General features: G+C 42.4%; 1 protein-coding gene across 1 annotated transcript; it reads left to right on the plus strand.

The window, feature by feature from the left end:
• Window positions 1-5,342: 5,342 nt before the first annotated feature.
• Window positions 5,343-19,306, plus strand: LOC115260549 (sericin-2; the record flags this gene model as incomplete). The annotated part of the gene is given in 2 exon segments (XM_062843946.1): window positions 5,343-5,378; window positions 18,633-19,306. A coding segment is annotated over 1 exon segment (649 nt), but the record flags the coding sequence as incomplete, so codon positions are not given.
• Between the last annotated feature and the right edge of the window lie 4,267 nt (window positions 19,307-23,573).

Below are 23,573 nucleotides of genomic sequence, written 5' to 3' on the forward strand. Positions count from 1 at the left end.
TCATCGTTTTTTAATACAAACAAAAGAAAACAATTTTTGGGATTTTTTATATCAAAAATAGATTCTACGTACAAGTTTTAATGAAAAAACTGTACATATTGTTTATCCTACATGCAACTATACTTAAATTTCGACAATGTAAAAAAAAAAACGAAACAAATAAGAAGTATCTTGTTAAATGTTATTCAAGACGGTCTGAAATTTCACATACCTACCTGAGAAATAATTGATCCTTTTTTGATATACCTAAAACAGTAAAAAAATCTCATAACATTTCAAGATCCCCTTACATTTTTGTTGATATTTTTCTTTTGAGTATTTTTTAAATTCTCTGTAACCATACTCAAGGTTAAATGTAGGAAAAAAACTATGCAAAGTTTTCTCATTGGAACGTGTACGTAAAACATATTTTGGCATCAAAAATGTCTAAAATGTTCTTATTTTTTTGTCTGTATTAACGAGATTTTTAACCCTAGGCTAGTTCATCTCGGGACCCACGTTTTACTTTCCTTCTGAAGGAAGAACCCACATTTTGTGAGTATGTCGGGAGTGGGATTACAAGACATTTTTTGAAGATACAAAACCTCTTGGATGATCCACTAGCGTTCTGCCCAGTGTGGAAAAATATCAAAGTTTGTTACCCAAACTGAAAAATGAAATGAAAATTTGTTGAATGGAACTGAAGCTGAAATTGGTGTAAGAAAGTTAGTCTAAGAATTTAGTGGTGAAAGGAAGATGGGGTCATTTTACCGGATGACTGCTGTTTCTTTTCCGTTCCGATTGAGGGTTCATTATTATGTAGTTATTGTTTCGCCGATATACAAGTATCCGAGTCTATTACTGACGATAAATGGCAAGTGCCCATTTACAAAGATTTCCCAACCATTCAGTCCTTCGACAATTCTTCCTTTCAATCGGAAATTCTGTTCAAAAATCCACTGCATAATTTTATTTTGCTCATAACGTTTTGTGATCTAAAAAAAGCACAGACCACAAAAAATTTAAAAAAGTTTAGATGTATTTTCGCAACTAAAAATGAAAAGTTTTGAGGCACTTCGCCAAAAATTTCTCCAAAGCCTTAATCAGTATCGAGGATCTACCACATACCCCGTAGAATTTGTGACAGTATTCCTTCTGAATTTCTTGTAAATTTATTTTGTTTTTTTTTTTAATAATATAAGATGACTCATCCTAATGTTCCTGGACTGAAATCGTTTTTAACATGACCTAATGCGAAAATAACTGAAGAAAAGAACGCATTTGAAAGCCCCTGGAACACTCCTGGAAACTCATGGGTCCCACACAACCCCCTCGAACACCTCTGAAGCCCCTTGAAAACCCCTGGATCGCGCCTGAACCCCCTGGAACGCCCTGAAATACTCATGGGACTCTTTTAATACTCCGAATCCCTTTAGAAAACCCCTGCAACACTCTTGAACCCCTTGAAAACCCCTGGAACCTTCTTAAAGCCCTCTGGAACACCCCTAAAGCATCCCTGGAACGCCCTTAAAACCCCTTGAAATGCACGATTAGGTTAAGCTTAGCTTAGCTTAGCTTAGACTGACTGCACATATCTATGGTTGCTACTCCGTGATTGACTCGAACCAATGACAGTTGCACAATGAATTAACTGAATAATTGACTGGGAGTGGTCAACATTCTCACTGTGCACGCTTCAGAGGCTCTCTTTAACAGTACAATAACGGCGCCGGCCACGTCCTTGCAGTCAGGTTGGAAGAGTGAAGGAATGTTAATAGCAACCTTTGTTATGTGAAAGTTGGCGTTTACCGCACGTCTCCACCAAAAGCTGCAGGAAGGAGTGATTGTTAGTAGGGCAGGTATCGTTGGGTCAGGATTCACTTCGATAAGTAATATGACCTTTTGGAGTTGCAGTATGCCGTGCAAACTGCAGTGATGTTGTTCGCTTCACGCGGAAAGCAAACAACCAACCACCCTCGTCAGGTGATTGCTCAATATTGACTACAAATGAAGCAACAAAGTGCTATTGTTCGCATCACGCGGAAAGCAAACAATCGATCACCCACGTCAGGTGATCGTTTAATGTATACTATTAAAGACGCGACAACACATACAAACTTAAGCGCTATTGCTCACTCCGCGCGGAAAGTAAACAATCAGCCACCCGCGTCAGGTGGACACTCAAGATTTACAACAAAAGACGTGTCAAAACATGCAATCTGATGCGCTATTGCTCGCTTCACGCGGAAAGCAAACAATTGACCACCCACGTAAGGTGATCGCTCAATATTTATTCATAAAAATACTTGCAACAAATATACATGGACAGATACATAGAAAAATAGTATGTCGTTAAGAGATTGCACAAAAGAAAAGAAATGCAATAAAAAGAAGAGATAGTTTGTAAAATGCCATCTCGAACAGTGACAAGATGGAACAAAAATCCAAGTCGACACTCATGGTGACGAACTATACAAAGTCAATGAAAAAATATTTGAAAAGAGGATATTATAAATATATGGTATAAAATTGTATTAATATAACAATTGATGTAGAATCCATAGAAAGAGAATAACAAGGAACAAACTCACCGGATAATCGCCTGCCATCAATCGAACCAAAAGTGCGAAACGAAAAAAAATCGGAGCACCGAAGGCAACGCGCGCGCGAATCCGGCCTCCAGTTGCCGAGCCGTCGCTACACACACTGACTGAAGCCGGGTCTTCTTCCTCTGCCATCAATCGGATCAAAAAGCGCAAAAAGCAAATGGAAAAAAAACTAAATCGGGGTACCGAAGGCAACGCGCGCGCAAATCTGGCCTCCAGCTGCTGAGCCGTCACTACACACACTCCCTTGAAATGCACGATTAGGTTAAGTGAAAAAAAAAATCTGACAGTCCAGCCAGCGTTCAACAATTGGATCATAGATGCGTATTGATAGTGTGATAATAAATATTTTTTAAATGAAATAACAATGAAAATGTGATATTAAACAATGATAAAGTATTAAAGACATCCTTCCAGTTCTTGTAACTATGGCGTGACTTTGATATTTATGATCAATTTGCCAGTAAAGCTTAAGGGCAAGGTATTTGGAGTGCATAGCTCAAAATTACTAGAGCGCAGTTTTTTAGAACCGTTGAACGGATTTGGATGAAAATGCATCACGCTAATTGTTCAGTGGTTGTCAACAGCGTGATGCATTTTAATCCAAAATCCGTTCAACGGTTCTAAAAAACGGTGCTCTAGAAATTTTGAGCAATGTACTCCAAATACCTTGTCCTTAAGGTTACAGGATTTTTTTTTAATTAATCTTAAGAATTGTGCAGTTTTCGTTTCATCAACGGCACAAAATTTTCAATCTATTTGTTGACGTAAAATATGTATAAATTTATAACTTAATTACCGTGGCATACATGTTGTATACGTATCTGCATCATCATACGTTTACATTGAACGAAAATTATGTAAGATAGATTTATAATAACATTTTCTGAAATTGTTCAACATTTTGGTAGTGTTTGGCAATTGTTGAATTGCCGAATTACCCTATAAGGAATAATGTCTTGAAAATCCTATAAACATTTTGGCCAAATTTTAAAAATTTTGGAGAAAACAAATGGTATGAACTCCTGGAAGCGTTCATGTAAAAGAATATTCTCTGATATGTATTTTTACCATATTATACATGAAAATTTGGTAGAATTTTTGCCGGACATTCAGAATTGTATTCTCATGTAAACGGATTGTAATCTCGTGTGAACGGAAGAAAATTGAATTGAATTAGATGTTTACACAATATATCTGCATATATATTTTACATGCAGAAACACTTTTATTGAATCCAGTTCAGTATTTCCTTGAGTATCTAGACTTAAAACGGTAGCGAAGTGAGTTATTTTTTTTACAAGAAATTCAAAGTGCAAATCTATTGCTTCATCTCTATCTCAGGGAATATTCAACCGATTTCTTCTGTGTCCTATGTTTTTCGAATACAATCTTTAGGGCCATTTCGAATGTTCGTCTAGCAATTTTTTGGATGAGCAGACGAGAGAGTCACCGCCTACTACTCTCTAGCAATCGCACCCCCAGAGAGAGGACGCGTGCCTTCTTGGATCTACATAGTCGTAAATATCTATACCTACGAACTGATAGAGCTATGGTTGATTTTGTTTGTGGTAAGTATGATGATGATCACAGTAGGCCCCGGGTAGAGTCCGCTGTCCAACAGAGTAGTGGATGGCAAGCCATGTGACTCGTCCGGTTTTGATTTATGCATGCATGTGTGTCGAAATGGTTTTTCGCCCTGCGTTGTATCGCGTGTTGTAGTAGTGTCGGAATCGACGAGTTCGTCCAATGTGCGATTTGTTTTTATTTTCCACCATCAACGTTGCTGCTCGGGTATCATACAACGAGGCGCGGCGCAGCTCTCCAATGTGCGACGAGCGAGCGAGCGTTCGTCAGTCGAGTCGAGACCATGTGCCCGTCAGTATACAGAGTCAGTGTCAAATTGGATGGGGAACCAACGTGTAGTAGTTGTTAGGTCGTCGTCGTCGTCGTAGTCATTGTCCATAGTCATTTGCGCCCAGTTGTTTAGGTCACATTGGACAGATCGCGTCGTCGAGAGTTTTATTGCAACCTGCAGACAGAATCTTGGATTACTCATTGCAGACGCGCGCGCGTTGGGCACAAAAGTGATAGCTACTAGGGGAATTGTGAATCTTATATGGGTGCACGTAGAACCAACTGCGGTCGGAAATTGTGAAAAGTGAAGTGTGGAGGTCAGCGGCGTGTACTATTGGGGTGGTGGTGGCGATAAAATTGAGCAATTTGGTGAGCAAACGCGTGTATTATGTTTCTCGTTTAAGTTTTCAAAACGACATACGAAAGCCTCTCGTGGTTCCGATTGATGACTGGTTCCATTACTCCTTTTGGAAAGTTACTCGAGATTACTAACCATATCGGCCGCGTTCTTTGTTGACACGTGCAATCGACCGAACGAAAAGTAGTCATCGCCATCATCATCGGGCTGGGTCGGTCGTCGGGGCGCCCGCCCCGCGAGCGAAGAACGCAGTGAGCAGAAACACGTGGATTAAGTGATGATAGCTAGCTAGGCCGCGAGCTAATTTGGCTTCGGGCCACCGCTCTTTGGGAGCCAGATTCTAATTTATGTTAATCGATTTTCATAGCGTCCGTCGTCCGGCGTTGTTTGGGATCTCGTTAATTGAATTTTCCCGGAACGATATTGCCACCGTTGAATGTCGTCGTCGTCGTCGTTTCATAATGCCTGCTGATGACCTAGTCTTCGACGGTCCATACTGATGTGTTTTTTTTTTCTCTATTTTTCCTTACAGATTTCTGGTAGGTTAAAACGTAGTGTCCCCGTGTTGTAATCCAATTGTAAGTAACAGATTGATTGGATTGCCATCAAATCGTAAACTAATTGGATTGATTAGAATGATCAAGGTCTATACGCATTTTGCGAATTGAATCGTTTTGTCTTAAATTACCAGCTACCGGATACCCGCAAACAAAAATCTGCAACTCTTTCAAAACATATTAGATTTTGATGATTTTTTTACGATGATAATGAGTTATATTGTTGATACCTATATGCAAATAAACTATAAAAGTTTTACGTAGTTTCGGAATTAGACCGGCAAACCCTGGGGTATCTAAGGTACCAAAAAATGAACTTTTTGAGGAAAACATGTGATAACACGCTAAAATTTGTAACAAAATAATATATTTCAAATTGTATACCAGCACGCTTGGGTATGGAACGTTTTGGGACGGAAGGACCTGTTCCGTAGCAGGACGTTACCAGTCTCGGTAGGGACCCCCAGGGGACTACAAATTCATGATGTTTCATCCAGAAGTCAATTGACGCTGTGTCGATGAACAGTAATGGAACTGACCAGTTCCAGATACTCCGGAATCGGTTCTAGTGGGTACCCTAAAAGGCAATTTCAGAATTTTTTGTAACTTCGTTATTCGACGGCTAAAAATTCATGATTTTTTCATCCGCAAACCAAAAGGCACTTTTCTGCTACCGAATACTCTGGAATCGGACACCATGTTCCAACTCATATATTTACGACAAGAGCGCTAGTATTACCAACTCATTCTAAATGATCGAAAAATTCCGTCGATTAATAACAATAGGTGGTACAAATACGTTTACGCCGTAAATATAAGAATTAGATTATGGTGTCTTTGAGGATAATTGTTTTTTTTTTATCTAGTTCATTTATTTGAGGCTCAAGCGCGTATAACGCTTTACGGAACCGAAGATCTCTTTTTGCACTTAATAACATACTATGTACAAGATAATAACTTTTCAATTATGTTTGTTAGTGATGGGTGGAAGCTAGGGTACTCGTGGCAGCTCGAGGATAGAAGGTCACATTTTGAAAGATGGATAGGGTGACGACTGGACCAAAGGTTACACTGCAGCTCATCCGGGGGCGAATCGCATTTTTCTAACGTGTTCGGTGCCTTGTGGTGTTGGTACCAGCTTGTTGAAGGGCTTGGTCTTCCGAATGGCCAGGAGCAGCTCGGTAACACGAGGAGGACAAAACATAGAAAAAAAACTGGAGAAGGAAACACAAGCGAATCAAACTTTTATACCAGATGAGCGGAGAAATTCATAAATGGATTGTATATAGGGGAGATCGCGGGTTCCCAACACATCCCTTACTGGAACGAAGGGTTGTCTACCTCGGGCCTCAAGGGTATCCAATAGTAGTGCTCTGGAGGCGTCATTATCCAGGTATTGTCATCATAACCGGAACCGCACTTAGTGCAAACATTGTTGAGCGCGAGGTTTATTCTATGCAAATGTGCGCCTAGCGAGTAGTGGTTTGACATATGTAAGTCTTGACATTACGCGAATAAAATCTCGACCTATGTTCAAACCGTAATGCCACGCTCGCAAAGAAACTTTAGGAATAATCAAATGTAACCACCGTCCCAGTTGGTCGTCTCGCCAATCATGTTGCCAACTTTGAAGAGAACTCTGGCGAACTAAATGGAAAAATTCATCATATGAAATTCTTCTATCATAGATCTCACCTTCCTGTGCGCCCACCTTTGCGAGAGAGTCCGCCTTCTCATTGCCATAAATTGAGCAATGCGAGGGGACCCATACAAAGGTAATCTTGTATGATCTTTCGACCAGTGCACCCATCTGCTCCCTTATTTTTGTAAGAAAGTAAGATGCATGCCTTACAGGTTTCCTCGACCGGAGTGCCTCAATTTTTGGTATTGCCCTCAGCTGTATGCACTCAACGCATAATGCGAGCCTAGAGGTCCTGGCAGGGGTGAAACCTCTTCAGAACCATGTGATATAAGCCTCCCAGGTTATAATCCTCCTCGTGTACACTTCACCAATGACAGATCGTTTTTAACAGAGGATCTGTCATTGGTGAAGTGTACACGAGGAGGATTATAACCTGGGAGGCTTATATCAGATGGTTCTGAAGAGGTTTCACCCCTGCCAGGACCTCTAGGCTCGCATTATGCGTTGAGTGCATACAGCCGAGGGCAATACGCAAACAACGATATTGAATTCGTTCCAGCTTTATTAGGTGGCAGTTTGCTGCTGAGTGGAAGCAGAAAGAGCCATACTCAAGAACAGAGAGAATAGTCGTTTTGTAAAGTTTTATGAGGTCTTCCGGGTGAGCACCCCACCATGTTCCGGTAATTGTGCGTAGAAAATTGATCCTTTGTTGACATTTTTGCACGAAATACTTGATTTGGGTACCCCAAGTGCCTTTTGAATCAAACCAGACCCCAAGGTATTTCGGAGTCAAAGACTGGTCGATTTCTATTCCCAAAAGATTGAGTTTCAGTTGGGCTGGATTCCGCTTTTAAGAAAACACAACCAATTGAGTTTTTTGGAGAATTTTGCAATGGTCTTTGCAACATTTCTGCATGTGGGCCTTTAGAGAAACCACAGCATCATCTGCAAGTTGTCGTAGCGTGCATTCTCCTTCCAAGCAACTATCAATGTCTTTCACGTAAAAACGAGGATAATTGTAGGAAAAACACTACCCTACAAGTTTGCCGAACATCACATTGTACTAACAATCTACTGAACAGAGTTATAGATTAATAAGTTAAACGATTGCGAGGTGAGTGAAAGCATACTTGCATGGATTGAGCATGGTTGATGAGGGCCTGGAAAAAGGAATTTGCAGTGTGCAGAAAAACGGAGGCGGCTACGCAGCAGCTTAGCTCCATCATTGACTTTGCATCAGTGAAGACGAAACGGAGTCCTTCGCATTCGCGGGTAGCCTGAGCCCCGACGGACACACCAGACACGGTTGGTTAGGACAAGCAATTGCAGAAGCGTGCAAGGCAACCGTTATGAGAGGAGCTACTAGACGGCGTTCGCAAGGCCAGTTATTTACCCGAAGGTGAAGTAATTCCAGCAAGCTTGGAAGAGTGGCTCTGAATCGATCGTCCCAGATCGAAGGGAGCAGGGGGTTGCGACCATGTGTAGGTCCTCCGCGACCAGATTAGGGCGGGTCAGGGAGAGGAAGCTTTCTAGACACTAGTAGAGAGGCGTAAGAAGAAGCAGAATAAGGGACATAGGTTTTGGGACGGTAACCCAAGGAGAATTAGAAGGCAAATGCCAGGGGCAATTAGGGAATACGCCCTCGTCATTAAGGCAGATGGATTTAAGCACTCAGAGAACTTTAGTTATCCTCAACCTAAGGCGCTACAAAACCTGCAAGGGCGCCACCTACAATTGTTTTTTGACATGGGTTACCCGAGCAGAAGAAAATATCAACAGCATAATAAATTATGTTATTTTGGCTCAATAACTGTATAATGGAATCAGTATTTTTTATGTTATTGACATATCTTATTGTGTTATAAACTTGTCTGTCATAAGCGGCAAAATAACAAAAATCATAACAAAAAAATGTTCCTCGAAGACCAATTTAATATCATGTTTTGTTAGTTCCAATAACAACTTAATAACAATGAATCTTGCAGAGAATTTCAAAACTTGTTATTGTTGTGTTATAGTTCATCACATATTTGTCCATTTTCAATAGTAGAAAAATAACAATACTTGGTCTTCAACAAAGTATGTTATTGAAATATTATTTAGTGGATGAATCTCAATAACTCGATCATAGCAAAATTAGATTACCCAATAAAACATGTTATAAAAAAGTAATACTTCGATAAGTTAATAATAATAAATTATGATATAAAAACAGGCTATGCTATTCTGTTGATATGAATTTGATATTCTCCTCTGCTCGGGAATCTTTATAGTAAATGATCAACTCCGTACCGGCTAAATATACTTCAGTACCGACTTTAGCCAGAGCAACATCTAGCATGGTTGAAGACTTCAGCAGGGTCTGACCAAGGTGGCTCGTGAAACGGCCCAGGCATTATTGAAGTCACCCGTTATTACCACCGGTCTCAGCCGTCATACAGTCCAATATCTGCATGAACTACTCGATCGACCACTCCGTTTACGGCGACCACGAAGCCCGCGTAAGATGTAAACACCAACTCCTGGACGGGGTATTTACCCGTTATTTATATCGTCAACCCAATTGCCGTCATCGGTGGGTATTCGGTATGGGTTCGCTTTGACGGTGGTCTCCCATTCAGTAACTGTCTAAGGGTCGATTTCTTCACCTAGGCTTAAACATTAAACCTGGTTTAACTATATGGTTAAGCCTGGCTTACCGGTTGAACCGAGGTGAAGAAATCGCCCCTAACTCAGTAGTTGATGGTCTGCGTCACAGTGGTTAAGTTTTGCAGTTTGGCTTTTGCTCTTTTGAAGGCCAGTGACATGGGTCTTCTGTAGGATACACGCTGTTCGCGTATTTCCCGGAACAAATCAAGCACCTCAGATGATTTGTCCTGCCGTGCGCCTTATGGCATTCGTCTCCACATCGCCCACTATCGCTTGCGTGCCTCTCGCCAACACCATTAATCTCCAGTTTATTCACATCGCAGACAGTTCTCCCTCAGAAACCACAGCTTGTCCTCTTTGGTCCTATACAGTCCTAGCCAGAACTCAAAGCTTCAATCTTTAAACGACATTAATTTGCCTTGTTCCCTTGAAATCACAACTTTCTCTTCAAAATCTTCAGGAGCAGCTGCTTTACAGAATACCCAATTTTTTTAGTTCCTAGAAGTTTTCCTCGAGTTTTCTAGAATTCATCAGTTTCTTCCCAGAATCTCCAACTTCCTGCTATAACGATAAGCTTTTTGCTGAATTTGTCAGCTTTTTCAACTAATTATTTGCTTTTTACTAACATTTCCTGCTGAAAATCGCTAGCTTTTTCCTAAATCCCGTTTCATTTTTGGAATGGCCCTAGGTATTCTATCGGTATCCGCATCTTCTTAGATTCGCTATTGAGTTTACTTACTATTTCCAGGGTTACAAAGTTCTTGCTGAGATCAAACTTTCTAAGGAATTGAGCTTCTTATTGAAAACATTGTCGTCTAGTTATAGTCACAAGCTGCTTATATTCATGCCTAGTTTCACATGACTCTAATCAAAGTATTTTTTTAAATTCGTCTTTTTTTCTTTTTTTGCTCATTTTACCATGCTCACTAGCGTCACCAAGCGGCTGAATTGCGAACCAAACTGCTTGTCATCATGATGTACATGGTCTTCCGAACAACTTTGCCCAAGACTTGAACTTTCTATCTCATCAGGATCACGAGATAGAACAAGTTAAAAATGCTATTTTTTCCATGCTCACTAGCGTCACCTAGCGGCAGAATTGCGAATTGAACTTCTTGCCATTGTGATACCAACGACCTTCCGAACAACTTTGCTGAAGACTGTACCTTTGCATATTTTCAGAAATTTGAGATATAGCAGCACATATGTACTTGTTTTGAGGTGATGCTAAACTTTTCAAGGTGATGCAATATTCAACAGAGTGTTGCAATACTTTTTCAAGTGAGTCCGTACTTATGACGGGTAGTGTACATGATACGGTGCAACATTCTACAGGTCCATGGAGCGTTTTCACATTACTGATGCACTGTAATGTCCTACAGGTCCATGGAACATTGTTCTGTGGCGAATTAGTTTCCAAAGATGTTCTAGGCCACTCCAGGAACTTTCGTGAATAAAGGGCCTAAGATCCACAAGCGTGCTCGACGGAATGTTGTTAAATTACTGTTACGGTGCAACATCCTACAGGCCCATTGAGCATTATGCTGAAGAAAACTAATTTCCAAAGATATTCTAGGTCATCCAAGAACTTTCGTTAGTAAAGTTAAGATTTGCAAGCATAATCAATGGATTGTTGTTACATTACTGATACGGTGCAATATTCTGTTGAATGGTAGGTACATCCTTGGAGGTGCATCACACAGCTCAGTGGAGAGCTAGGTATCAGCTGGTAGGTAAATGGAAAGAAATTGTAAATATGTTATACCTAGATTGAATAAAGGAGAGGCACTGAGCTGGTAGCGATATCAGTCAGTGCCTGGGATTGGAAACAGAAAGCTTCGCCTGTGTTTTTATTTCCAATATATTCAACAGGTTCATAAAGCATCGTTCTGTGAAGAACTAGTTTCCAAAGGTGCCTGTGGTGCCTCATGGCCGTGCGGTTAGCGTCACCAAGCGTATAATCGTACCATGCCATGGGGTGAGAGTTCGATTCCCGCTCCGAGTGATGAAACCTCGTATCCACTGGTGCTCGTAATGTGTGTTGTGTCCGTTGTCTAGTTTTAAGTTTCGGTCGGTCTGTACAGCCTCAGGCTGAAGACGGTGTCCGTGTCTTTTATTTTTTCTAAGATCTACAACGTAATCGATGAATTGTTGTTACAATACTAATACGGTGCGACTTTCTGCAAGTCCTACAGGTTGTGCTGAAGAGAACTCATTTCCAAAGATATTCTAGGCCCTCCAAGAGCTTCTGCGCGGCCTTGAGTTCAACAAGGGCAAACAATGGATTTTTGTTATATTACAGATGCGTTACAACACCCTACAGGTCCGTGGAGCGTTGGTCAGTAACAAACTAATTTCCTGATATTCTCTAGGTTCCCCTAGAACTTCCGTGAGTTAAGGCCTTAAGATCTACAAACATAATCAATGGATTGTTGTTTCATTACTAATACGGGGCAACATCCTACAGGTTTTCCGGTTGTCAACTACGACCGCGATAATTGTGCACTTCAGTCAACTTCGAACTTACTATTGAGTTCTCATATTGGTAAAGAATCTAGCATTGAGATGAGCGGGTAATAGGCAGGGGTGTCCAGTTGGCAGTTAGCCTTATGGATAAGGCTATGGATCGCCAATACACAAACGACGGGTTTGATTCCAGTTCCGATCGGGAACTTTTCTAGACTTCCATGGGCATGATGTATTATTGTGCTTGCCTCACAATATGCAAATTCATGCAATGACAGGCAAAGAAAGCTCTTCAATACATACTGTGGAAATGCTCAAAGAATACTAAATCGAAGAGAGACTGGTCAAGTTGCAGTTTGAATGTAGGGCCACAGAGTTCCTACATGAATTGTTTAAATTGCTCCTCCAGGGATTTCTCCGAAGACTCAGAAATTCCAACGGTTCCTCTACGAATTCCCCATGGCATTCTTCTTGAATTCCCTCTTGGCACTCGTCAAGCAATTCCTGCTAGGGTTATTCCAGCAATTGCTCCTAAGATTGATCCAGAAATTCCTGCTGAAATTCGTAGGATTCCTCCAGAAATAACTTGCAATGATTCCTTTAGGAAGTCTTCCAGGCATTTTTCCAAGAATGTCTTCAAGTACATACTCCTCTAGGGTTTCATCTAGGTATTCCTCAGGGAATTTCTCTAGAGATTTCTTCCAGTGATTTCTTTAGCAATAACTCCAGGAATATCTTCATGTATTCCTACAGGGATTTTTCTAGATATTCCTTAGGGGATTCCCACAGTCATTTCTCCAAGAATTTGTCCAAGAATTCTTCCAGGAACTTCTATTGAAATTCCTTCAGATTTTCCTCAGCAGAATCCTTCATAAATTCTTCTAGGGATTCCTGTAGAAGTTTCTACAGGGATTCCTTTAGAAATTCCTGCTGGGATTCTTTTAAAGAATCTTCCAGCAATTTTTCCAGTCATTCCTCCTGTGATTCCTCGAAATATTTTTTCATTGGTTAGAATAGAAATTCCTCTAGAGATCCTGTCAGGGGTTTTCTGGAAATTTCTCCAGGTATCTCTATTGGGGTTCTTTCAAAAATGCCCTCCGGTGGGCTATTTAAAATCGAAAAATCCGATATTTCAGTACAAATGAATTACAAGGAAATTACATTCCTAGGTTTATGAAAAGCTTAATTCTATTCACCAACTTTTTGGAGTCTCAAAGTTTCCTGAAAAGTAGTTTGAAATTATTTATGAAATATCTTCATTTTGAAGCACCGCTTCCAAACAGCCTCATCATAACACACAATCACGCACCCCAGGCGTGCAGTTGGCTGGAGATCACTCTGCATCATGGAGAGTCCATGCAAGCCCAAGCTCGCTCTTCACCGTCGACGACGACGTCGTCGTCGCGTCGTGGACGTTATCACATGGTGAAAGAAAAATCACAGATAAAAGCACTCTCCAGGGGCGGTTCGCTGGTGGTAGTGTAGCCCCAGTAGTAGGGCACTGGTGTAGTGGATGCAGAAGTTCATCAACAGATGCGAAGGTTGAACGCAGACACAGTAGGTACGAACACAGTCAGTCTCCGTCCGATGGCGGTTGACAAAGACTGGCTACTGCCTGGTTGGTCGTTGTTGCAATCGTTGACGGACGAACGGACGGCATACAGCACTGAGACTGAGAGGAGGTCACAGTCATATGGAGTGTCCCTGAAACTCCTACGGTGGTGGCCGGCCGCCTTCAGCGCTTGGTGATGGGTGCGAGTGGACTACGGCGACAGCGTATCTACGCGGACGCCTTACAAGTGCTTACGCGCGGTTTCCTGGCGACATGCGTCCTCGCAGTGTCGAATCGTCGTTGAACCGCCACCGCCGCGCCGCATCGGTTGCAGCTGGTATGTGATGGACGCGCATGTGTCAGACCCGTCCGTTGTCGTGTGAACAAGAACAAAGAAATGCCTTTTCAATGCATTGATTATTACCAGGCCCAGTAGCATTCGACTTCGTCAGCCATGGTACAGCCATGCGGAGTTATCTGTATTTGTCAGCTTACGTAGCAAAGGGTTCTGGTACTGTGTGCTAAACTGCACGTTCAATCTCTGCATGGTATGAGAGGTCCGAAGGTTTGCTGATGAGTCAACGGCATCGTAGTCTACTAAATGTAACAGGGGCTAACCGTATTTGTATTCAGCACACATAATAAGACTGTGGACTCAAGTTAACTATTGGAAGTGTCTACCACTCGAACACTAACAAACCAGTCAATCTTAAATGTAAGCTTTTAGCAGTGTGAATTGCTTGATTTGTTGGAAGTTGATATTCGTAGATATTAAGTATACTACCTAGATCGAATCATTTCCGTTGAACCAATTTTATTTGACCAAATCTTCATTATGACGCACCGTTCCCAATTTTTGCATCCCTCACGTACGCGTTGTTTTCGGTGCACTTACACGCACACACAGCAACAACGCCGTTGCATACTTGCATACAGCGACTAGCCGACCGCGACCGAGAAGAGTACAGTGCACTCTCGGCGCCGACAGGCAGTAATTTACTTCACAATCCCACGAAAATAGATACACTCGTTCGTTCGTTCGTTTGCCGACTCTTTGTCGAGAGAAGTAAACAACCGTATCAATAGGGCCGCGTGAGACGAAGTGAGAGAGGCATGCGGCACATGGAGAGCGCACATGCTACCGCCGCCGATGACGATGTAGCGCACGGCGCACAATCGGAACGCACACATACCATCATTGTACCTTGCAATCGCAATACATTTGCGTGCGTAGACGTCACGTTCACTCGCACACTCCACTTGTGACCTTGCCATTCAAAACTCTTTCGAAAGTGTTGATTTCCCAAGCCTGCTTCGTTCCCTTCGTCGTTCCGCCGCCGCTCTCACTCACGTGCATTCTCTTTCTCTTCTTGTTTCTTCTATATGCGTGGCGACGACGTGAGAGAAGGCGTTCACTCACACCAATTCGCCATTGTTTGTTTTCCTGGCAGCCGGTGTTTGTGTGTTGGTTTGATTTTTTCTTTGTACATAAATTTACATTGACGGTAATCAGATGGAAGAAATGAGTGCAATATATATTTTCTACCCCATCTGTCCGCTCCCGAATCCCCCCTTCAACCTTATTCGAAAGAGGAAAAAAAGAGCTGATATAGGCAAAAAATTATCGTCTGTTATTTATTTCAAATCGGACCACACTGTTGCTATTTTCGTTCTCTGCAATTTGTGCAACAAAGTGTTCAACCTACGGCGACCCGACATTTCTTGGTCGATCCTTTGTTTCACGTACCATCAGGGATTTGTGCAATTACTGAGGAAACTGTGTACGTATCGCCGCAGGTTCCTCTCATCATTCGTGCATTTACGCACTCGAATGCGTACCCGCACGCACACAGCTGAACTCTCAATTGAGACTCTACGCGTAAACATGCGCGCACGCACCGGTATCATCCATCAACCGAAGCGAAACCGGTTTTTCGCAACCGAAGAAAGAACGTGCGTGCTGGGAAGGTGAAACTCTCTCACGGACCCCGCATTGGAAGAGAGAAAAAGAAAGGGAGAGAGAGTGACGAATGTTTTGCACATCCACTGCGTGCGTAAGCGGCACGTCACGCAAAAATAGGTGTGTTCTCGTACGCGTGTGCGAGAGAACGCGTACAGCAAAACGAAAGAGAACAAGAAAGAGAAGGGGTGCGCGCGTGTTCGCACACTCTCTCTCCAGATGGATGTGAGGAAAAACGCGAACACTGGATTTTTTATTGGGGTTTATTGCGTGCGTGTAGTTGCACGTTTGCTGAAACAACAACAACTATCATCATCACGCATCAACCAAGTGTCATGAGAGATAGTGATCATGAATTTTATGCGATTTTCATTCAAATGAAAAATGCGATGACGCTCCGACGTATTCTATTTAGATAAAGCGACGGTGGAAATTTTCCACAAGTTTCGTAAATCGGAGGGCACCGACCAGAGAATTACGATGGAATCGTCCGAACGGATGTTCGTATATACTTGGTGGTGCGTACGTACTATGAAGCAATATGCGTAAATATGTAATTATCTTCTTCTGCTCTGTGCCCGTCTTTCCGCTGTACAAGATCTTTGGATTTGACGGTCAAGCGACGGTCTTCCAAGTTCCACGTTTCGCCACGCGTAGACCTCTTCGACCATGGCAACTCCAACGCACACTACGCACTTTTGATCTACTACCATGTACAGCCAGCCAGCGGTTTCTGCGATTTGGAAACCGTTTTGCGAAACTAAAGTAGGCGACCAGGCGTACCTCGGTTTGCAACTTTTTAGCTGAATGTCCCCGAATTTGACGTCAACGATTGCCACCTCAAAAGCTGGTAAACAAGACCACCCCTAGATGTGACCAATTTGCGATGGTGCATTCTATGCAGTTTTATTTTCTTACCCCCCGATGTTCTAATTTGGTCCCGCACACACATTATCCGTGTTTGAGCGGAAGAAAGCCTCCCAATCGTATGGCTTAGGATTTACGATTCTAAAAATACGTATTTTTCCACTGAAAAATCGGCAGAATACAATTTTTCCCGAACGTTTGCGGTCCACCCGTCGTAGTCGTCATCATCATACACATCCGGATCGAAGCCGTTTTATATATAGGCTGAAATCAGCGTCGTTTCCCCCACGTCTCTCTCTCTCTGTGTTGTGATATAAACCATGCTAAGGATGTATGCGGGTAGAGGGCTGCAATAAAACCGAAAAGAATCAGAAATTCTGATCGGAGAGGGCGAGAGAGAGGAACGAAGCAGGCGGCAATTTCACACGATCAACGATGCGGTCATGTGTTGATTCGGATCAAAGTAAGCGTGGCGTTCTTCATTCCCTTATCTCGCTCTCTTCGCAAAGTTCGGCTCACGGCTTTCGCGTGAAAAGAGCGAATTCGGCGCCGGTGAGAGAATCTCACGTGCTCACAGATGACTCGTCACAACAACAACAACAGCGTCATCACCAACACTAACTGACCATCGTACATCGTATGGTGGCCGTAAGGCTGTTTGGTTTTGTAGTTGTCATTTAGCGGGCGGCGGTTACCTTAGGAATGCGTTACGTGCCGAAGTGTATTGAAAACTGGCTGTTTTGGTGCGAGAAGAGCGTAGAAGAGGGCTGAGAAGCGAACTTTTTTCCTCGGTATTCCGGTGAATTTGATGGGTAGCTTGAATTTGCTTCTGGTTGCGACAGCCATTTTTAGGGAATTTTATTACTTTTGAAAAATAAGTTCATTCCTAGGAAAATGATTAATTTCTTGAAAGACTTCTTTGGATAACTTCTAACGGAATTCTTACTCCGATTGCATATTCCGGAAGTTTTTAAAGTTTGCAAAATTTCTCGACAATTTCTTCGGGAATTCCTTTCCTCCAGTGATTTTTATAGCTATTTTTTGAGAATTTTCTCGGAATTTCTTCGGTTTATTATTTGTGGGGCAATTTATTTAAGAATTCCTTCGGCAAATCTGTCAGTAACATGTTATGTTTTTTTTTTTTCTATAAAATCTTTCGGCACATTCAATAAAAATTTCATCGGTAATTTATTTGGAAACTGTTTCGACGGTTCCTTTAGGAGTTAACTTGGCAATTGTTTTAGCAATTTCATCGGCAAACCCTTCAGAAGTTGTTACAATTTCTACTTTAAGAGTATCCCAAGAATATAATATATTTTTATTGTAGCTTTTTGTGATAATATATTTTTTTCATTTCGATTACATATTTATATACATCAACTCTCACAACTTCTCGACCCGTTCGACGTCCGTGCGCATGTGATCGAACGATCTTCTCGGGTCCGTCGTTCGTCGTTGCTTCTACCCTGCTTCGCTCGCATCGCCTACTGTGTGTGCGCGGTGGTTTGTTGTTTACGCTTCCACGCGTAACTTTGTTGTTGTTCTCTGTTTTGACGGCGGCTGCCTTGGCGTAGCGCTCTGCCTTTCCATGAGTGCAACGCATACTCTGTCAAACCAACAACGCTGTTACGCTCGTTTCCCATGCTCGTAAAATCCAACGCCCGCCCAACCCAAGTCGGCGTACATATCTATGTACTTGCGTCGCTATATTTATCACAAAATGCTTGTTTATCGGATTTCTTATCTTCTCTCGGCGCATTAACGACGGAGGAAAACAAAGCTCTTCACGCGGATATGTGGCTACGTTCTGAGCGAACACTACCATCAACATCCGATTCCAGTAATGCGGGTTCGGGAACTCTGCGCATAACTTTCTCCCATCAGTCAGCCAGTCAGTTTCAGTCATAATCCGCACATCGAGCAATCGAGTACAAAACGAAGAACGTGCGCGCGCGAGTCGAACTTCGCATTCGTTGAGCAGGTGTGCGAAACAGGGTCGTAGTAGGCGCAGAATCAGCATCTACCGTTATAATACTAATTAGATGCAAAGCTAGCGCGAGAACGCCACCCCTGCAGCTCTCGGCCTACCTCGATCGTACTAATTCTGTTCTTTCCGTTTTCTTCTTCCGCATGTTGCAGCGATCTTGACGGGGACCCGTTGAAGATGCTTTCCGGGTTGGATGCGTTACTTCAGGCGGCTCAGTTTCTCGAGCAGCAGGATCAACACCATCGGCCGACGCCGCACCGATTGAGCAGTGAAGTCTCGATCATCCCAACGACGAACAGCAGCAGCAACGCCCAAAAGAATGGTGGCACCAGCAGCAACAGCAACAATAGTGTACATACGAACAATAGTAGCAATAGCAGTAATACCATTAGTTTTATACCGAGTAGCAACGGTAACAGTGTGACAACTAGTGTAAGTGAGAATCGTTTCATACCGCCGATCGGAAAGATCAGCAACGGTACGGTGATCTTGACGGCCAGTGGTACCAGTGGTGGTGGTGGTGTTCAAAACGGTCTGATCAGCAATGGATCTTCGCCGAAGCGGATCCTGTCGCCGATCAACGGCGGCAGTGTCGCCACATCTACGACGGCGGCAGCCGTGGTAGCCAGTCTGGTGCCGCAGGGTACGACCGCCTATCTGACCAACAACTCGAATCAGTCGCAGGCTGCGGCTGCGGTCGTGTCCTCGACGACATCCTCTCCGCGTCATCAGAGTGCCGTGCCGATCATTCCGCTCATCAGTAGTGGATCGCGGAAGCGCACCATCAGCAATGCCAGCAGCCACAGCTCAGGAGGATACGTGAAAGGTGAGTTTACGATGATGCATCGCAATATCCTCATGAAGAATCTTTCACAATCGGAAACGTTAGACCGAAACAGGCTGGGTAACAACTCTTTAAAAACAGAACAGACCCTAAGGAAGCCATGAATATACACGCTCGACATATTTCCAATAACTGCAGCTTGCTACATTTGCTTCACAATCACAAAGCATCGTTCAATGTTGATTGGTGTGATTCAGATCTAAAGTTGTGACAAGTAAACTTCAGCCTGTATTCAGTACATTTCAGATTGTAATACTTCCCACGTAATAGGAACTACACAAAAGAAGCTCTTTCGGATTCGTTCATTTTCCCATAATTCTCTCAATTTTGCTCTTACCAAGGCTCTCACTAACATTGGTACGTACGAAGTTGGCTGTGTGAGTGATCTATCTACCTCTCACAAATACATATTGAATAGGTCTCTCTTTCTCTATCTTTCTCTCTCATTCGAGAGATAATAGCACACGCTAAAACCAATGTACACAGTGCACGATTTTTCTTTCACACAACGCAACGGTTCTGGTTCCTTTCAAGATATCAGCACAATTTTGCGATTCTTCCACACACTTGAACACATAAAACTTTAGAAAATACAAAAATTTCAATTCTTCATCATCAAAGTTACTCATGCGATGTTTCCATTGCTTTCACTGTACATGTGCAAAAAGAGAACACGACGCTCTTTGACCGAATCAAAACAACGCACTCGGAGACGCTCGCTCGGCCCGGCTCCGATGAGCACGTGTTATCATCTCACACGAACACACTAATACGCTCTTCATGCATGGTAGTTGTGCGCATGCCATCTCCATGATTCTTTTCGCCACACAGTTTTTCATACAATCAAACCGTTTGTAACAGTTGTTCGTCCGATGCACTTCAATGAATGGGACGATGAGGGCACCGCTCACTCGAGGGAAACAATGAACGAATTCGTAAACAGAACACGATTCAAAACTGGGGAAACGGGGAACGAAAAAGAAGAGGGCACAGAGAGAGTTTGGTTACCCGCCGCTTACGTTTGTGTGGGTATGAGAAGCAGCAACTTTATCAATTACTTCCAGATGTAGGGACCGATGATGGTGTACCCTGCATATTGATAGTTATTAATAATTATATGAATGCATAGTTAACAGATTTGTTATCAGAAAGCACATCTCGTTCCAAGTAATTTGTTTTGAGATCAGAACGATTTAGAAACTGCAGCACCTATATCTGGTATGAACTTTCATTGGTACAATAAAAAATGTTTGGTGAACTCGCTGTTCCTGGTGGATTCCTGTGAAATCCTTTGACGGATTACTGAGAATCGTATTCCTGCAAGCCAGTGTTGGTAAAAACTCAAATTCTCAAATCTCATGGTTGAGTTGTTTCACGCGCGATACTTGACTCGCCAAACTAACCGCCGAAAAAATCATGCATGAGTTGACTCGTGATTTTACTCATTGCTTTATTTCTTGGTGTTCTTATTATTTACAACGAAGTTTTTTAGGATTGTATGATAGAATAAGACCAAATCTTGCGTACAACAATAAAGAATGTCGTGTAAATTGATTTGGATTCGTTTAACAAGCGAACGAGATTTCGGCGTCTGACTCGTGAGAAAGAGATTTTGCATGAAAATCTCACGCGTGAGAAAATGATTCAGAATCGAGCGCGAGTTTGCTCACGCTAAAGCGGTTCATGGGGCCGGGCCCGTGGCGTAGTTGGTCACACGTTCGCTTCATATGCGGTCATGGGTTTGATTCCCAGCCCCGGCACTTGCAATTTTTCGTCAGTTGCTCTTCACCGAGAGCGGCTGACACTGACCCTCTTCTGAGCCCAATGGCTCAAACGGACCCGGATACCTGGACATCGGCGAACTGCTACTTATAAAGGACACCCAATCGGACTGGAAAGGAACAACGGCCACCTATCATCCTTGTGCTCATCATTCTACCATGTATAGAGTAGAAAAGTGAAAGCAGCAGAAAGGCAACCAGTTCGATAAAGTAAAATAGAATACATCTAGGCGCTGTACAATCTGTAGGAACAGCTGTCAATTGAAATCGCTCACGTAGTGCCCTAGTGGACAATAGAGCTGTAAATTAGGTTAAGTGATTAAGAATAAAAAAAGCGGTTCATGAGCCAACTTTGAGTGTGAGTTTACCAACACAGCACCCTTGAATTTGCGATGAGATTTCTGAACAATTTCTCTTGAAATCCTTGATGAGTTCCTGGTATTTTTTTGGTTATATACTAGGAAGATTCTTATCGATTTTCTGATGAGATCTTTTACGAAATTCTTTCGAGCTTCTGTGCGAATTCGTCGTTTAAATTAGTAATGGATATCTCTCGATGTATTTCTTCTTGAATTCCTTCCCGAGATTCTTCCGGATTCCCACCAGCATTTTTCCAAAATATAAACATTTTTTTCCAGGATTCTTCCTTGAGAATCTTTCAGGATTCCGGAATTCTGATCGATTTCTTCTGGAATTGATAACGGGGACCATACTGAATTTCTCTTACGTGGAAGCGTAAATTTCCGATAGCTTTCTCCTAGAGCTAATCCTTGAATTTCTACAAAAGCTTCAGCTTGTATATTTCTTAAAGGTTCTCGCCGGATTTCTTTTGTAGTTGCACTTGAGATTTCTCTCGGAGTTTCTCCCGGGACTTCTCTCAGAAGGTTCCTTCCGGTTTTGATCCTGAGATATCCTAGACTTTCTCCTAAGATCTTTTAGAGATTCTTCTGGGATTCCTGCAGGAGCTACTGCTGATATTTATGGTGTTTTCGGATATTTTTAGATGCTTTTCCTTGTAGTTGATTACTTAATTTCTTGCAGTGATCTACCTAAAATTATTTTCTACAGACTCTCTCAGGATTATTCCCAGAGCTTTTCCTGGAGTTTCTACCAAAAACTATCCCGAGATTCTGGATGCTCCCTGTTAGGATTTCTTTAGAAATTGCTCCCGAAGTTCTTGCAGGAATTTTTCAAAGAGTTTGGGCTTTAACGTTATGACAACAGTCGAGTTATGTCAAACACACAAGGCTACGGTGGCGATATCATATCTGTTCATTTCATAGCGGCCGTTTTACTTATTCTAATTATTATTTTTTTATTAGTCATTCGTCTCCGAAACTTATTATAATGACCCAAGGGGCCCAAGATTCTAAGCTAATGATGTGCAGATTCAAATTGCCGACCGACTTAGCGTGACGAATCCGTGTTCCAGAATCTTCTGCGATGAGCGGATGAAACCGAATTTACATCTCCACCCATCTCATACCTACTGACTGGGCTGCTTTGCTTTACAGCACTTCATATACTATATTGTCGCCTTTACTGGGATGTGATGTTTTGAAAGCAGACCAAGTACACCGACGAACGATTGCAAGGCGGCAATCCGAATTGCAAATGCCATGCTTCTGGCAAACCCAAGTCTCGGATCCCTGACTTACCTACTGTGGTAACTGTGTCCCGAACGAATCGAACTAGAATCAGCTGCTTCGCAATTAGCTAATTTGCAAAAGTATTTGACCTCTTTGTAGAGAGATTGTCTGTCCGGCTGGCCATTGAAAGGAATATAGATCAATTGTATGTGATCGATGGGTGTTTTCAGTGAATAGGCTCTTTCGCGAATTGCTGTATAGCGAATTACTCTACCCTGCAAGACTATGATAAGGTTGTATGAGATTGATTACCAGTTCGCCCAGTACTCTTACTAGACATGTCCTTTACTTCTCTGGGCACAGCATATGTGTATTCGAACCTGCGAAAATGGACAATTGATAGAGTAAATTTTCGGTTCACAACTATGTCCAGTGGGAATGTAATGCCACAGAGAAAAAGAACAAGAAGATTCTGTATGATTATTTAGTTGTTCTGTTTATCCTAGTTAGTAAAGACGTCAGATCGTCTTTCTGTATTTACATCGTGTTCGATTCTCGGCTCAGCTTTTTAACTTTTGCAAAACTTTGGAAACATTTTAAGATTTCGTTTCAGCTATAATGGTCTAAACCAGGTTTTGAAACAGCCTTAGAACCTTGTTAAAACAAGGAAACGCGAAAAAGAAGTTGGAACCACCGTGGAAACGTAGGGCTATAGGGCAGAGGAAGAAATTCGTTGTAACAGGGCCCAGATCCGCAATATAAATGCGCAGACAGATGGGCGTGCCAGTTTGGGCTTTATTTTCCGCCGTTGCTGCATTGACGATGGTCTAGAATTGCAAATACGTTGTATACACCTAGTTGGTCTATCGTCATCAGCAT

Source organism: Aedes albopictus, unplaced genomic scaffold, assembly GCF_035046485.1.
Source record: "Aedes albopictus strain Foshan unplaced genomic scaffold, AalbF5 HiC_scaffold_667, whole genome shotgun sequence".
Taxonomy (NCBI): Eukaryota; Metazoa; Arthropoda; class Insecta; order Diptera; family Culicidae; genus Aedes; species Aedes albopictus.